Source organism: Phaseolus vulgaris, chromosome 9, assembly GCF_051622355.1.
Source record: "Phaseolus vulgaris cultivar YP4 chromosome 9, ASM5162235v1, whole genome shotgun sequence".
Classification (NCBI taxonomy): Eukaryota; Viridiplantae; Streptophyta; class Magnoliopsida; order Fabales; family Fabaceae; genus Phaseolus; species Phaseolus vulgaris.
The window spans coordinates 31,025,579-31,044,456 of NC_143506.1; the positions used below are offsets into that span (position 1 = coordinate 31,025,579).

General features: G+C 31.7%; 2 protein-coding genes across 2 annotated transcripts; one reads left to right on the forward strand and one right to left on the reverse strand.

The window, feature by feature from the left end:
* Positions 1–10,779: 10,779 nt before the first annotated feature.
* On the forward strand, positions 10,780–11,862 carry LOC137820081 (cucumber peeling cupredoxin). Its single transcript, XM_068623869.2, has 2 exons — positions 10,780–11,123; positions 11,218–11,862. The coding sequence occupies exons 1-2, from the start codon at positions 10,937–10,939 to the stop codon at positions 11,646–11,648; spliced, it is 618 nt and encodes a 205-aa protein (XP_068479970.1). The 5' UTR covers positions 10,780–10,936; the 3' UTR covers positions 11,649–11,862.
* A 4,076-nt stretch (positions 11,863–15,938) lies between these two features.
* On the reverse strand, positions 15,939–17,727 carry LOC150025261 (protein FAR1-RELATED SEQUENCE 5-like). The gene is made up of 4 exons (XM_090295691.1): positions 17,593–17,727; positions 16,326–17,506; positions 16,075–16,255; positions 15,939–16,031 (listed from the first exon to the last, which is right to left on the reverse strand). The coding sequence occupies exons 1-4, from the start codon at positions 17,725–17,727 to the stop codon at positions 15,939–15,941; spliced, it is 1,590 nt and encodes a 529-aa protein (XP_090151817.1).
* Positions 17,728–18,878: the final 1,151 nt, after the last annotated feature.

Sequence of the window (18,878 nt, forward strand, 5' to 3'; positions counted from 1 at the left end):
CTCTATTGTTATATTCATACTTTTCAATTATTCTTTAATATTTGATTAGTTGTGTGGTTAAGACAAAATATGATGTATTTTAGTAGTAATCAAAATCTTATGATCCTTGAAATGTGTCTCAAGTTATTTTAGTTGAACATAGGATGAGTCTTAAGTTTCTTTGTTTGACCATGTTGACAGATGAGAGCATGTAGTTCGAAAGTCATAGGTACAATGCCGAATGAAAGGTAAAAATTATTGGGGAGTCTAAGAAAGTACTTACCAAGTAGGTGAATATCTAGATAGTTTAGAGTATCACCATGAACTAGGATATTTATAGGAGAAAAGTTTGATTGCATTCAGTTGAACAACAAAGCCTGTATACTCTTATTTGTTCTTTATCTAAAAATTAGTATAAGAAATTTTACAAGTTAAAGATGACCAGGGAGATATGAGACTCCTTAAAAATCAACAATGAAGGGAAATAGGATATTCAACTAAAGAAGAAGGTCCCCCTCACATGTCAATATGAGTCATTCACATGAAGAATTGTTGATGACATATTTGGAAGAAGGCTTGTTCTTCTAAAAGAGCTAGAAGTTTTAGGAGAAAGCTTATTCAAAGCTCAAATAAATAAGAACTTGCTAGACAACATGCCAAAGGTGTGGGAACCCAAAACCACTACCATTAAGAAAGCTTGTGACTTGAAGATGCTTACTTGGGATAAGTTTCTAGGGTCCTAAGAGTCCACGAAGTGTATCTCCAAGATTGAGATCAGAAGGAGACCGCAACGAAACATAACAAAGGTCTACAGGAAAGGTCAACGAGAAAGGTCTACATCAAAACAACTTTAGATTGGATGGGGTTGAATGGAGCATGAAATCAATTTACGAACCTGAAAAACAAATCAAACATAGCGTCTAACAAACGAAACAAAGTTTCTTCTCACGCACACCTTTAACTCGTGCCAATTCAATATCTTTATTTTTTTTCTAATTGGAACATTATATTGCCTTTGTTTCCACCAAGACAACATATTCTTGAAAACTTAAAGTACTCATGGACAATTTTCTTTCTTCGTCTACTTGGTGGCATTCCAAAGAATGAGGGAAAGTCTACCTTTGGTTCCTTAGGAAAGGTGGGATATTTAGACCTATGATGCCTAGGGGGTTGTTGGTAGTAGTCAACATTGTGATGACTACTAAACATCCATCACTTTGAGAATAGGGATCATCATGATAATCCTTTCTCCTACTGGACCCCACTCCATGTTTGCTCCTAGTTTTTTCTTGACTCTTAATGAATTGAGCAAACATGTCCTTCAACTCAGTTATCACTTTTTTTGTATTTTGAATTTTAAATAAGTCTTTCATAGTTAAAGATCCCTTATAATGCCTTTACAATTTTCCTTGTTAAAAACATAAAAAAAAAAAAAAAGAATTCTAATGTGCATGTAAAGTGTCCTATTGACCAAAGAAAGGTTACTATTTAAAGAACTTACCCTAAGTGTCACAGATACCTAAATAAGAACAAAGAAGCACAGTAAAATTTGTAAGAAAAAGAAATCAAATAAACTAGACAAATTCCTAAGTGAAAGTGCAAGTAGCACTCAGAACCCCTTGACACACTTTCACAACTAACACGTCCTAGTTATTACAAATTTTCAATAGAATTACACTAAAGACATGTTCAAAAACATCAAAGTAAAATAAAGATTACAAAGAAACCAAAGATAAAACATAAAAATTATGTGACCAGAACAAATGAACATCGAGCTAATTCAGTCAATCTTCCTCTCAAGTTTTTAGCCTCTCTCAAGCTCCTTGTCCTCCAAAGTCTTGTATGCAAGAACCCTTGCACTATCTCTCCCATCAACACCTAAGATGCTACCTTAGAAGTGTTGAGTTTCAAGCAAGAAGCTTAAAGAAAAGTTTCAAGTTCCAAATGACTTCAATAGAAGTAATAAGCGATTCAAACTAGAAAAGCTCAAATTGAAAAGGTAAACATCAAGTGATTTAGGGAAAATGACAATACTCAAAAGAAGATAGAAGAAAAGACAAGCAACAAAATAAAGCATAATTTGAAAACTAGCACATTAAAAAACCTAGTGAATGGCTGGTGCGTGGGACATATAAATATAGTTCTAATTCAAGAAAATCTCATTCTTTTACTCAACAAGTGGACTGAGTCAACTGTAGTGCAGTTGAATGTTATTGTATCCACAGAAAATTAATGATAACACAATATGATTATATTTTATAATGAAGTGATGTGTGTTTAAAAGTGGTTTTCATATAATATATGTAAATAAAAATAATAATAGTACTAATAATACTACTTAATTAATTAGATTGAGAGGTGAAGTGTTAGACAATCACTGAAGTAGAGAGATATAAGATAACACAAATGTTGGAATTGGAATTGTTGAACAAGGTGCTTTGATGTCTCCAAATCCAAGTGGAAAGCTAAATTACATATCATGATGAGAAGCTACAACAAACACGGATCCTTGAATGTTGTGGCCAACTTGGCTTATAGATTCCCTTCTCCAAAAATTGATCTTCACTTCTTTTGAGGCTTTGGGCTTCTTAACCTGATTAGATTATGAAGTTATACTTTCTAAGTCTAAATTAGTAGAACCTCCTTATCTAAGCCTCTTTAAGGATCTCACTTGATTCTTCTACCTAAATATCTTAGTACCTCTTGATGTTTTGAGGCCTCTTACTATCTATCACTCACTTCATCTTGGTACCTCTCAATGACTCTCAATGTTTGGGCGTTACCTCAAGGTCCCTATTTAAAGATTTTAGAATTAGGATTCAAAGGAATCCAAGGTAATTGGTGTTTCACTCAACGCAAAGCAATTCATTGGGCTTCTTAGGATTCCAGAGTCAGGAATTCATCAAAGATTGACTTCAGATCTTCCCAATCTCTGCCAAATCTTTAATCATGATGTAGGATTGGCTTGTCAGAGGCTCCAAGTGAGATTCTTTTAGTCCCAACTTCGGTGCATTTAGGCTTGAGCCCTTTCTGAACGAATTTGGGCTTTCTTCATGGTTAAGTATTGTATTCGCCCAACCCTTTATCATTTGAAAGACTCACAAATAACTTAAAACTTTTTCCCAAGTTTCAAAAGAGAAACTTGAGAGGTGGAGAACCGAAGAGAAAGATACTCCCAAATTTTAAGTGACATGATAGAAAATTTTAAGTGAAGAATAAAAAGACAATCTAATATGCAAGTTCAGTCTTATTCATTTTAAAAGTGAGTTCAAAAGGGAGATATGTCTCTTATTTATAGTAAAAGGAGCTTTATACACACAATGATCAAGGATATGTGAGACTAAATGTACATTAGAATTTTCATCACCCCATATGATGCAAGTCCCACATTACTCAATTCTTTGATTTTCAAAGTGTTTATGAGCTCTAATGCTCCTCCACTTGTTGTTTAGCCATGTGGGTCTATAGTGGGTCATGTTGCACTCTCTCCATGTCTCTCCAATTAAGGTCTTGACTTCCCTAATGGAGATGGTTGCATGTTGGCTCCTCAAATTAGGGTTTTGACTCCAACCCTAATTTGAGCCCAAATTAAGCCCACTTATGCATCTAATTTTTTTACATAAGAAAAATCCTAGTCTTATACAATTTTCTACTTCCATTTTATTTACTCCTACACATTTTTACAAGACTACTAAAAATAAGAAAATGATTTTGAAATATTGATTCTCCCTCCAAAAGACTTTATCTTCTCCCTTCATCTTAGCCAACGATGTGATTGTTGAATGGTCCTCCATCACTATTGTTTTTTTTTATATTATAGTTTTTTATAATTATTATATTAGAAGATTGACTATTGTTTTAAATATGGTTGATTACGAAGAATATGGTTATGAAGTAGACTTTTTTGAACTGTTTGTGGATTGCAGGTATGGAATAACAAAAACAAAACAAAAAAGCAAACATTTAAATAATGCAATATATGTGACGATTATGGTTATAACACCAGATGTCATAAAAACAATCATATGAAACCGATTATGAGCACAATAGTGATTGCATGGCTTCAAACATTATATATTGGATAGTGGCATGACAACCATATAACAATGGATTCCTTATAACCTTGAGTGTATCCCCACACCTACATTAACGGTTTTCCTTGAACCATGTTGTCAAAACGTTTAATAATGTATGTATCAATAATGGCTTTGGAACCGTCTTCATTGGCTTTTTTTTAACTGTTGTCTATAAAGCAAAAATCAAATTTTAGATAGGAATAAAAAGGCTAAAGAATTTAATTTATAAATGGATAATATTTTGAGATTTAAGTACGTAATATATATTGAACGATGAAGAGAGAAAGAATTTTACTTTAGAATAACATAAAAAAATAAATTGCATATTCACCCAAGATCGACAAAAATATATAAGGAATTAAAAGAAATAATTTAGTGATCTAGAATGAAAAAAAAAAAGATAGAGTAAAATATATAACATGATGTTAATATGTAAAAAGTTAAAGTTGAACGTCTCATAAATATTATTAAATTAAATATTATTTTATAAATTAAAAATTTATTAATGTTGATTAAAATAGTTTTTATTATTTTAATAAAAATTTATAAATTAGTTAATTACCAAGATTTTAAATACCTACTTTAAAATCTTTTGATAACTAATTAGATATCAATTTAAAAATTAATTTATATTTTTTATTAATAATAAAAATTACTTTAAATTCAATAATTTTTTTAATTTATAAAACATTATTGAATTTATTTAATATAATAATTAATTATTTTTTATCTTTAAAATTATTTTTTATTTAATTATTTTTTAATGAAACTAATACAGAAGTGAAATTTTAGGAATTGTACCATTAACTAAGACTAGTCAAATATATATAAGAAAATATTAGATTATATGATGTATCAACTATAGTATAATATTATATATAGGGATCAAAATTTTGAAAAGCTCTATGAAGTAACTTATATCATACGTTAGCCTATCATTGTAACACCTTCTTTTTATATGTACATAATGTAGGAAGAAATATTAATTATTACTTTTGTTTGACTTTCTACTTGAATTAAAAATTTATTTTAGATCCTTGAAAAGTAAAAGTGAGTAATATTGTTAACTCTAGAAATATTTTTATAATTGTATATAAACCCTTACCATTTATTAAAATGACAAATTAACCACTAATTGCAAATTGATCCTTAATTATTATTTTTATTATTTTCAACTTAGTCATTGAATACTTTTAGTAATTATAGTTTAGTCCCTAGCCAATTTCCAATCATTACAACTAAGTTTCTAGTAAACTAATTAAGTTGATTTTTGTAAACATTTTAAAACTTCAATGAAAATTATTAATTTGATTTACAATTAAATAAACTTTCTTTCATATTTACTTTTTAATATAAATATCTCAACTAAAATTCTGATGAATTCTGGATTCCGTTAGCCATTTCGTTGTAATGCCCATCATAAATAAGATTTCTAGAAATTTTTATTCTTAAATTTTGTTTAAAGGTGAGGAGAAGTCGGAGAAGTGTGTTTTGTTTAAAGGTGGACTATGAAAAGGCCTATAACTTGGTTTGTTAGAATTTCTTGTTCAATATGCTACAGAGGTTGGGTTTCCATAGTAAATGGATAACATGGGTAAAAGGCTGTCTGGAATCGACAACGACATCAATTTTGGTTAATGGTAGTCCTACGAATGAATTTAAACCAACGAGGGGGTTGAGGCATGGAGACCCTTTGACACCATTTCTTTTCCTTGTTGTAGCTGAAGGGTTGACTAGTCTAGTAAGAAAAGCTATAAAGGAGAACCTACTTAAAGGGCTAAAGGTGGGGAGGTCTGAAATTGAATGTTGCATGCTACAATTTGCGGATGATACATTATTCATGTGCGAAGATTCTTATGCCAACATTTTCACAATCAAGTTTATCCTAAGGTGTTATGAGTTGGCTTCCGGTCTTAAAATTAATTTTCACAAATCGAATTTGACGGGCATTAAGGTTGAAAGGAATTCTCTTCAAACATATGCAAGAACTCTCAATTGTAACATGATGCGGATTCCCTTCAAATATCTGAGGTTAGAAGTATGAGGTAACCCAAGGAGGAAGCAGTTTTGGGAGCCAATTGTGGAGAAAATTAAAGCTAGATTGAGCAAATGGAATGGGAGATGTTTGTCGTTAGCAGGTAAAGTTTGCTTAATCAAATCAGTCTTTACTGTTCTACCTCTCTTTTACCTTTGGTTCTTTAAAGTTTCGATTTCGGTTTGTAACAAAATCACTAGTATACAAAGGAGATTCCTTTGGGCTTGGGGCAGTGATCATAAGTGTATTTCTTGGGTTAAATGGGAGAATGTTTGCAAACCTAGGGAGGAAGGAGGATTAGGGATCAAAGATATCAAAAAGTTTAATAATGCACTGTTGGCGAAATGGAAATAGAGACTATTGAGCGAGGAAAAAGGGAAGTGGAAAGACATTATTATCTATAAATATTACAATGGAATAGGAAGAACTCAAGCCTATAAAAAAACATCACTCCTGGTGGTGGCAAGACTTGTCTAAGGTATCTGGTGAGGAAGAAGGAGACAAATGGTTTAAAGAAAAACTAGCTTGGAAAATTGGCTCTAGAGACAAAGCCAGATTTTGGGAGGATCCGTGGGTTGACAACAACTGAAACTCAGCTTCATGTTCCCTAGGTTGTATTCTTTATCTTTAGATCAAAGGAAGACGGTGAGGGAGGTAGGTATTTGAGGGGATTATGGGTGGCTATGGCGATTAAGTTGGAGGAGAGTGAGGTTTGACTGGGAATCCATCCTGGAGGAAGATAAGTTTAATCTTATCAATAAAGGAAGCATAGTTAAAAAAATTAAGGATCAGATTGTATGGAAAGGGGACTCGACATGAACATTCTCTGTGAAATCTGCCTATAGATGCTTGAATAATCAACCCAGTGGCTATATGGATGATGTGTTTAACCTCTTGTGGCAATCAAAAGCGACGCCTAAAGCTTTAACCACAACTTGGAGGATTCTACTTGACAGAGTAACAACCTTATCAGAAGAGGGGTGGTGGGTATCTCTTCAGTTTGTATGCTTTGTAAAGCGATGGAAGAATCTTCTCAACATCTGTTTCTTGAATGCATCTATGCACACCGAGTTTGGTCCCTTTGTTTTAGATGGATAGGTATCTTATCTGTACAACATAACAATATCAAATACCATTTTGAGAACTTTCACTTACCATTTATGTCTACCAATCACAATAAGGTTTGGAAAGGTATGTGGGTGACCATTGTCCGGTGTATTTGGGAACAGAGAAATCTGGTGGTATTTAATGAAGGAGTTCCCGATGCTGAGGAAATTTTTCATTCAGCTCAGATTATTTTTTGGCTAAGAATGAAGTACAGGTTCCACTCTTTAATTTTGCTTTATCGGATTGGCTTTTGAACCCTGTTCTCTGCCTAAAAAGTTGTTGAAGTGCTGGTTTCTGGTTCGGTCAATCATTGATAATGGAAAATGGATGTTGTTGTTGCTGATACAATACAAATGCTGCTACAAGAGATTGCTTGAGATATGATTGTGGTCAAGAATTATGAGAACAATGACAATTTGTCAAGGAATACAAAGATTTGTAGAATGCAGAACATATGTCAGCTGGTTCCAGTGTGCGTGTGGTGCAGGTTTGCTAGTTTTCACCTTTTCAGGTTTCTAGGATGCAGTTGAGAGGAGTCAGCTAAAGTTGTTGTCATGAGCCACACAAAAGGCCTGATGATTGGATTCAGAAGGAAACTTATGGTTTTTTGCAGCTTGATGCCAGTTGCTGCTATATAGGAGTTAGTCTAAGTTGGTACTGGTTTAGACTAATATCTAATGTGACAACGACTGTTTTGTGTAAACATAATTATATGGTTAGTGGAGCCATGTACTATGCATCATAGTGGTACTCTTTGCCTGCATAATTAAGTTTGGTGCTATACTATGCATCCTATTGTTGCATAGTAGATGATGAGAAGTGGAGCCTATAGGTTTACAAGATAGGAAGTGTGGTGGAAGAAGCTGATATAGATGGCCCTTTTTGACTTAGCTACGTTTTTATTTTATTTTACCTAAAACCAAAGTAGTCCTTTGTGCTCGATGAATATTTTGGTGAGTTACATAGGTGTTGAGAGTATATAAGGGTTAAGACACCCTGAAGTGTTCCTTTTAATTTAATATTTTTATGCGACCTAACACTTGTAAAAATTATATTTTACACTTTTACTAAATTTTGACAAAATGGATATACAGAATAATTATAATCTATAATTTAAATTTAAATTTGGTTCTTTAAATTTTAGGAATGAATACTAGATTGATTTTATGTTAATAAAAACGAAACCATTATTTTAGATAACTTTACAAAACAAAATTCTTAACTATTTAATAAAATCGGTTTTATAGTTTTTAAAATATTTGAAAAATAAGAAGAAGGTTGAATAAATAATGATGGTAAGTATGACTAACCTATTGAAAAACTAACCCTTAAATCTATTTGACCTTATCAAATTCTAGAAATGGAAATGTCACCTACTACATAGCTTTATGTATCTAAAACTTTATGGTGTCTTCCATTTGTCATAATTATAACAATATATCTTTAACTTTCATCAAGTCCAGCTAAAAGACCTAGGATAAGAGCGTCAAATATTTAAGAAGACTCTTTGTTATAAATTAATATCTATATATTTGAAACTACAAATCATTCTTTTTTTTATAGTTTTTTAATAATAATTTTATAATTCAAATATTTATACACTACAGAAAAATCATGAAATAAAAACCAATTGTAGAGATTAAAAAAAAAATGATTTCTAAATTAGTTTTTACTATTGTTAAATGATTTTTAAATTGATATCTAATTAGCAACCAAGGTTTTTGCTACCAAATTTAGAATATAAATAATTGGTAGTTAAAATCTTGGTAGTGAATTAAATACTAATTTAGAAACTATTTTACAATAATAGAAACTAATTTTAGAAACCAAATTTTTTGTGTCTAATTTAATTACTATTGCAACTAATTATTTTTTGTCTCTAAAATTAGTTTTTATTTCCTGATTTTGTTGTAGTGATATTATTTTAAAAGTTGTAAATCTCTGTTTTCATCAAATTAATAATAATTAAATTATTGAACGCAATATAATTAAGAAAAATTAGGAACCGTGACAAGAAAAAAAGATAATTTATTAATATTATTATATTGATTTGATAGTAATTGATTTCATATTTAAAGACTACTTATAGTGTGATAAACTTCAAAACTCAAACAAACACATAAAATATACCCTTTTCTCCTATCTCTACTATTTTCACATTCTATTTACTATTTTTATCTTCTTTTATTTGTAAGGTTATACCGTTTTTAATCTCAACTAAACACATTTCGGAAAAGAAAACTAAATTTTATATTATACAACTTTCTTTTAAAGTATTCATCTTTAGAAAAGTAAAACATTGTAAAAATAACTTAGTAAGTAATGCACTTTATTTTAATTGAATATATATATATATATATTTTAAATTATTAGCCATGTTTTTTGGATTATTTAAAAACTATATAATTATAATTTTGTTGTGAAATTTGATGAGTTTTATATTTTTAATTGACCCGACGAGTATGACCTGGCTCCATCCCTGTTCTGGACATGAGACCCTCTCTTTAATCCTTTCATTTTCAATTCAATATATTAAATTCTAAGAATAAGCAACTTTGTTGAAGATTTTTTTTGGTTCACACTTAATGGCCAGCCATACAAAATTCCGTTTGACCCAATCCCTATTATTTTTTTACCAATACAACATATAAAGTTTTAAAAAAAGTGGAAGAAATACACAATAATAATCAAGTTTAAATGACTTTAGTGATGGAGTGAACGTAATTTTATTCTTGTGGGGTAAATTGTATTCTATGATGAAGGTAACTTTATGGTATCCTAATTTAAGTTTAAACTTTATTATTATTTAAACATTACTATATAACTTAATATCTCACTTAGAGAAAAAAATAATATTTATGATAAAAGTGTTTAAACTTTATTATTTAACATAAAATATTTATATTTTATAAATTTAATTTAATTTTATAAATTTTACACAAATAATACATACACTCAAACATGTTAGTAATTTTTCAAAGGTTCATAATATATTAACAATCGAATAATTTTTTACTGATTAAATATATATTTTTTGTGTTTGGAGTATAATAGAATAAAATTAGTTATTTTTTTAATTTAAACTTTAGACTTTTTAATTGTTTATAGTAAGAAAATTATTAGAAATGTTTTCTTATTAAAAGAATTTTCAACCTGGATTCTATTATAAATATTATAACATCAACGTTATCTATGAATCAACGTGAAATCTTTTAGCATATTAGTCGATATTGAAAATTCATTTGTTATATAAAAAAATTAACAATGACTCATTTTATAATAGTTTTCTTATTACACCTCCAAAAATTTTAAAAATTTTAAAGTTTGAATTAGGAAAAAAAATCAATTTAACTCATATGGGTTAACCCATATGTAGAATGTGTATTTGAGTATGCATTTGTGAAATTAACATATTTCTAAGATTGGGGAATTAGTGACGTTGGGGTGGGTGGAGAGAGGGGGTAAAAAACAATGGAGACAAATTTTATATTATATTGTTGAAGCCTGGAACCGTGTATTTGCATTGACTTGATCTGGTATGCTACCCAACAACTTGTTGCATTAAAATATGAAAACCCAGCTAAATGCTCCATCAAATTTCTCCATTAATAATTCGGAGTTAGCCTCTCTATCTTCTATATATTCAACGCAGATAGAAGCCACATTCAAGCCATTCTTAATTCTCAGGAACAGATTCATCAACCAAACAGGGTCGATCTGATAACACATTCATAACAAGATGGGTCAGTTTCTTAACATGGTCATTCTTGTAGCAATTGCAGTTTCTGCAACGATTCTGAAAGCCACAGAAGCTGCAGAATACACAGTAGGTAACACCACAGGGTGGATAAGTGGTCCTACCGGTGGCGCTTCATTCTACTCCGACTGGGCTTCCGGCATCACATTCAAAGAGGGGGACATCCTAGGTGAGTGCCACTATCATCATATCTTAGTTTCTGTTTTATTATGTTTATAATTGGCATTATGTTGTGTTGTTTATGTTATGATGTTTTGTTGCAGTGTTCACATTCAGCGCAAGCCACACCGTGGCCGAGCTCAACGACAAGGCAAGCTTTGACGGTTGCAGCGTGAATCAAAACAAGGAAGTGATTACAACATCACCAGCTAGAATCACTCTGAATCGTACTGGGGAGTTCTATTTTGCATGCACAATCCAAGGTCATTGCAGCAGTGGCCAAAAACTGAGCGTCAGCGTCACAGGTTCTTCACCTTCACCCTCACCACCTGGTTCTGGAACCACTCCTACCCCACCTGGTTCTGGAACAACACCTACTCCACCTACCAGCGAAGCAGGACCATCACCTCAATCACCGCCAACTGAGCCAGGTTCAACTCCACCACCACCTCCATCACCGGGCTCCGCCACCTCCACAGTGGCAACTTTCTCTCTTCTTTTCACAACCCTTGTAGTAAACTCATTGTTGTTCTAAACTTTGCTTCTGCTTTATTTGTGTCATAGTTCATTTTAATTACTATGCGGGGGTGCTTTCAGTTTCTTCTGTGTTTCTTCTAGGATATACGTATAGGGTGATTTCATTATTCATCGTGATTGTATTTTTGTAGGGTGAAATAAATTTGTTATTAATTTGTTTGGTTATGCATATGGATCAATAAACTATTGTCCTATCGTGGATTATTTCTCCATCCTTCAAGGCTATTTTATATGTAAATTATCATTCATTTTAATATGAGTCCTACTTTTCCGCTAATCACTTTTTTAATTAAAACCAATCTTGGAATCTTAAACTGGTGTAATATAAAATATAAATACTCTCACTTTTCAAAAAAATGGAAAGAAAAAGTTTTTCCAGAGGTACCATTAGTAAGAAATGTAATTTCAATCTTTTGCCTATGAATTATTCAGACCAACACCAATAAGGTAGGAGGCCGACAAAAATAAACAATAATTTTAGGTAGATATATTTTTGTACCGTACAACTTGAGAAAGTGTAAGTCAATAACATTACAATTTTTAATATTAGTATAATTGGATCTAGAAGGGGTTCAGTAGAACTTGAATTTTTTTTATTAGGTTTGACTGTCTAGCATACTAACAACCCAAACAAAATTTTATATGGTAAATTCTGCATCATATCAATTTCAAACTGTACTCGATTTATCATTAAAATATAAAAAATCTCATGTAAAATATGAAAATGACCTTAAATGAAATATGACAGTGTGGATAGAAAAAGTATTTTTGAAATTTTTGTTTGGAATATATTTTTAGATATGGATATTTTTAACACATTTCTGAATTTTGGAAATTCTTTTTCATAATGCATTTTTAGATTTTGTGTTTTGAATTTTCTTTTTCATAATTTATTTTTTTATTTTGGATTTTCTTTTCCAAAACGAGAATTTGATTTTTGAATTGTATTTTTTGAATTTTGGATTTAAAAATCCAAAATAGAGGATGGTTTTGGAAAATTTAAAAGATGATACAGTGCAGGTTGAAATTGATATATTACATGAAGAATTTGCCATTTTATATTTGCCATTTCAAATTTTATAGGACAAATTCTGCACCATATCAATTTCAAACGGTACCCAATTTATCATTAAAATGATAAAAATGTGAAATTATGAAAATGACCTTAAATAAAATGAGAGTGTGGATAAACAAATATTTGCATAACACTTTTTTTAGAATATATTTTTGGATTTGGATTTCTGGAACACATTTCTGAATTTTGTAAATTTTTTTCCATAATATGCATTTTCAGATTTTGTGTTTTGAATTTTCTTTTCCATAATTTATTTTTTGCCTTTCATATTTCCTTTTTCAAAACGAGATTTTGATTTTTGTTATATTTTTTGAATTTCAGATTTGAAAATCCATAATAGAGGATGATTTTGAAAAGTTTAAAAGATGATAGGGTACAAGTTGAAATTGATATAGTACATGAAGAATTTTTCATTTTATATTGGTCCACTAATACTTATAAGCTATCCACTAATACTTACAAGCTATGTCTAATTTTTCATTAACCAAATGTTTAAGAGGTTCCACTAATCCATTTAATGATTATATGAGTACACAAACCACTCCTAGTTACAATGAGTGCACAAACCATTCCTGATTGTACCATCTTCACATTTTCCGAGATTCAGATCTCAGAGAAAGAAATAAGAATATTTTTAAAGAAAGAATAATTTAAGCTTACACTGTTTACTTCACAATGTGAACAATTACAATGATTTCGTTTACCCATAAATAACACTTAGCATAATATGATCGTTATAAGATAGAAAGAATTAATGATTGTAGTAGTGTAGACCATCTTTATCTTGAATCCTTTTTATATAGCTTTTGTTGCAACACTTTTTTGGCTAAGATATGATATTTGCTTTGTCATCTATAAAAAAAATCTTTTATATTTCCTTGATTAGTGCTTTGACAAGAAGCTTCATTTGGATAGTCATTGTATGCTTCTTCTTGAACTTTTGACTTTAATTGATAGAACCCATTTAAATAAGATTGCATATCTAACAATTAATCAAAGTGAAATTGTATTGTTCAAATATGTTGTTTCCATAACAATTTCTTAATTGTTTCTCATATAAAAGCTTCCCACAATTGGACATATATACATTGTAGATATTGTTTCAAATATGTTCATATCTAGAAAACTTTAATTGTTATAACTTATTACAAATTTATTTTAGAATAAGAACATATGAGAAATATTAGATCACTTGTCATGAAACTAGTGATACCAATGAATGGTCTAGAGATCCTTCAACTAGCACAAAACACGCATTAGAAATGTTTAGATAATAAACTCTTATTTAAACAAGTAAGTCACATTTAAGTTTTGTTATCATCAAAACAGATAGATAGTTTACTGGGATTATACCATTTAGATAAGCTACTTGGATTAGACCATCTATAGCCTCAACAATTGTTTTCTTTTTTATGATCACAAAAACTTTAATAATTAAGTATATGAGAGATAATGCACAATAGAATGATGGAGGACCATCCATAAAACAACATAATGGGGCTTTAATAGGATCCATGACTAAGAGGATAGAAGAGGCTTTAAAAAAAAAACTTTATTGCTTTAGAGTGTATAATACTAGAATTTTTCTTCTTTCTTTTTAATCTTAAACAAATTGTATAGGTGTACATTTTTTCTTAAAATTGAAAAATTTGTAAAGGCATGAGTGGGGTTGGATTTGGGCCTTAATTGGAGCCAATAGGATTTGGGCCTTGCATGAGTGTATAGCCTCCATTCTCGCCCAGCAGCCTCCATTCTCGTCCAGCAGCCTCCATTGTAACTCCAAGCATTGAGCCTCTTCATCCAAGGTTAGTTCCAGATTTTTTTTAAAGCATTGTTCCGTATCACAGAAATCTCTAAAATCCGGTAGTGTAGTTAGGTTCCGTATTCAAGTAATCCGGTAGTGTTTTTCAATTGTTCCAAATCCGGTAGTCTATTTTGAATAGTTCCGGATTACATAGGTTTCGGATTATATAATCCGGTAGTGATTAATTAGTTATATAATCCGGTATGTATTTTTTAATTGTTGGTTCCGGATTAGACAATCCGATATGTGTTTTTTAATTGTTGCTTCTGCATTAGATAATCTGGTATGTGTTTTTTAATTGTTGGTTTCGGATTAGATAATCCGGTATCTGTTTTTTAATTGTTGGTTTCGGATTAGATAATCCGGTATGTGTTTTTTAATTGTTGGTTTCGGATTAGATAATCCGGTATCTGTTTTTTAATTGTTGGTTTCGGATTAGATAATCCGGTATTTGTTTTTTAATTGTTGGTTTCGGATTAGATAATCCGGTAGTATTAATTTTAGGCTAATCCGGTAATGACTTTTTTTGGGCAATCTTGTTTAGTTTATTTTGTTTCCAGTTGAAAAACTTTTTTTTAGATTATGTGCCATGGTTCACCTATGACAGATATGGCTAAAACAAGAGGTGGTGGATCTCAAGGTCATGATCGAACAAGACCAACGACATCTGTCCGTAGAAGAGATCGAGGTGTTGTGGAGGAAAGAATTGGTGATGTTAATATTGATAATGACAATCAACAAGAATTACATGATGATAGGCAAATGGACCAGGGAGAAGGGTTTCCTGGAGGACCTTCTGATATGTCTTTGCTGGTAAATTTTGCTGACCATGTTGCTGTTAAGCTTTGGGATGGTGAGGTAAGAACAAAAAAACCTTCAATTAAATTGTTTTTGTTAATTATTGTTTAAATTGATTTAATTATATTAAATATATACAAATTTTGTATTAGGATCGGGGAGAACTTAAATTGGTATCCCAGGGTAGGAAATTACGTAAATTTGGGATGCCTCATGCTGAGATTGAAGTTCTTATACAAAATTCTGGATTATTTAGTCTGTGCAATATAAGCTATGAGGTGGGGGACAGGGGGTTGATTTTAGCCTTTGTTGAAAGGTGGCATGCTGAGACAAACTCCTTCCACCTTCTTATAGGTGAGATGACCATCACACTTGATGATGTGTCATCTCTTTTACACCTCCCCATTTTGGGTCAATTCCCTACGTATGTGCCCTTAGAGTACAACGGAGCTGCAACTATTTTAACTGAGTTATTAGGGGTGGAGGAGACTCGTGGGAAGGCTGAGATGAGGCAGTGTCGAGGCGTCAACGTACGATTGAGTTGGCTTCGAGATATATATGCGGAATGTTGCGCTCAAGAGGCTTGGGAATGACACCCATAGCATATCTGGCTAATTGACAAGCACATGGTAATCCGTGAGTCCGTCTAAGTACACATCCACAACATTCACTATCAAACCCCACATCATTGACCCGATCAAACTCTTTAGCAATGAGAATCAAAGCATGTTTAGATACAAAGCCAACCAACATCTTGTACAACTGCACATTGAATGTGTGTCCTATCACATGTAGACTCATTTCAAAGGATGCCTTGATTTCATTATGTTGAAGTATAATAACATGCTTGATAGCATCCCAACATGAGCACAAGTCTCCCATGCTATTTTGTAATATTCGTTTCAAAGACCAATGAGCTGATTCAACCCTGTATAAGTATAAAACATAAAACAATTAGACGTTATAATGAATTAAACAAAGTAAAGGCATTGATATACCTGTTTGATGTTGTATTTCCCAAATGCATTAATGAATCTGTCCAACACTTTACAAATTTTTCTTTGTGCGGAATAATCCATGTGTTCTTCACATATTCAACAAGTAATGGCCACGGTGAACAAATAGTTTCAAAACTTTTAACAAACTCATCAAATTGAGCAATATTTGTACAATCAATGATAGTCCTCCATGAATCCATCACAACTTCCCAAGCCTCGACAGAATCAACCAACATTTTACACTTTGCTTTAACATTCTTATTGATATGAAACCGACAAAGAAGGTTTCTTGCTTTAGGAAACACAATATTGATGGCATTCATCAAAGCAAGATCTCTATCACAAACAATGACTTCAGGCCCCACATGCGATGTCAAAAGTGACCCTCTAAATTTTTGTAGTGCCCATATGAAGTTCTTTTCCTTCTCGCTAGATAAGAATGCAAAACCAGCAGAAAAGGACAAACCTGTACAAGTCACACCAACAATCTCAAGCAAAGGCAGTCGATACTTGTTTGTTTTGTAAGTCGTATCCATCAAGAATACAATGTTAAATGCATTCAAAAGTTTCACAGCATCAGGATGAGTCCAAAAAATATCACTAACAATATTGGAAGACTCATGACACGTACTCCAGTGAAGATAGTTGTCACGGTCTAACAACATCATTAATTGTTGTAATTCAGTTCGTGGTCCTCTAACTGATCTCTTGTATGAGTATCTTGCATTGTATACTTGCTTTATTGTTGTCATATTATCCTCATTATTCTCCTTCAAAGTACGTAGTATGCTACTCGGTTTAACCATGCTTTTAGTCATATCAACAAGCATGAAATGTTCATTCGCTTTTAATCTGTCCGCATATGGATGACCAACTAATGTATCATACAAATCATGATTATGAGTACCACATATTACCTTAAGTACCCAACCTTGACCCTTTCCAATAGGTTTACCTCGCAATTTAAAGGGACATTGACATTTTCGAGTACCAGTTACAGTAACCTCCAAACCATCCTTATACTTTCTGTAACTACCCCCCCTTTCACAACCTAACAAGACATATGTTTTTCTCCCTTGCTTCCCATTTGCTATGTCAGACCTAATAATGACAATCACAAAACTAAGTCTATAAGCAACCCTACGGACCCATTCAAGTAAGTCTTCTCGCGAAGGAAAAACCTACACAAAGTTATTCCAACAATATTACAAAAACACTTCTTCAAATTATAAAGCAATAAACATAAATATAATGAAATTTTATTCACCTCATCTGTTGTAAAATGAGTACCATAATCATCTTCAACTAATTCATGTTGATGAATAGAATTCATTAATTCTTCCATATATATCATTTCTACTTCATCCGATCTTTTTGTAATCAATCCAACCTCCATGTCCATACTTACACCTTCATTCATAAAACATAAATTTCTATTTTATTCTAATTTTCATAAATTCAAACAAGTATGCAAAATAAAAACAACATTCAATTACCCTTCCGGATAGTGTAATCCATAAGTAAAATAGTACCTTCCAGATTAGATAATCCGTAATGCATTTCACAACTTCAAAGTGACTTCCGGATTATTTAATCCATAAGTCAAATTAAAACAGCAAATTGCATTCCGGATTACATAATCTGTAAGTCATATTTAAAGTTCTAAAATGACTTCCGGATTACGTAATCCATAGTTCATTTTAATGTACCGGATTATACAATCCGGAAAAGTGAATATCTTTGTTCTGGATCCGGTTTACCCCAGCTTTAACTAATCCGGAACAATTTAATATTGTCTTACGGATTGTGAAAACATTCCGGATTATAGGGGTGGATTCATTGCACGGATTATACAATCCGGTGATCTAGCGGATTAACCCAATCCGGAGAAATGTGTTTAAAGCACGAAAGACTTACCTGAACGGAAGAGCGCAGGGAAGACCACCCACCACAGCAACAGCACCACCTCCACGGTTACCACCACCACCTCCACAGTTACCACCACAAGCACCACCGGCAAGCACCAAGCACCAAGACCAAACACCTTCGTTCTTCGTTTTCACTATGAGTAGAAAGTAAAACAAATTTTCTATTTTTATCTTTTTTTACTGAAGGACAAATTTGGAATTTTAAAAGTATATGGGGGTGGTTGAAGAAGGGATGGAGGTGCAGGAAGAAGCACCCTGGAAGAGGAAGATGGAGCATAAAGTCCCACATATATATGTTAAAAGCATGTAAGAGATATTACATTTGAAAATAAGAGGATTTTAGCTAAAAAAAATAAAAATATTAACAATGTGTTTCAAGGTAACTGAAATATTATTATTATTAGCGGGAACACAGGCACTGACGTGCCTGTGTATCCGCATTTTTTATTTTTTTTATTTTTTTTTATTTTTTAAAAACAATTTTTCTTAGTAACATTAAAATGAGAAGTTAAAGAGTAGTGGAGAGAGAAAGTGGGAAGTAGGTACCTATATAGGTTATGTGTAGGGAAGAATCATAAAATCTCTTTCTTAAATCAATTTTAATAAAAAAAAATATCAGTTTAAA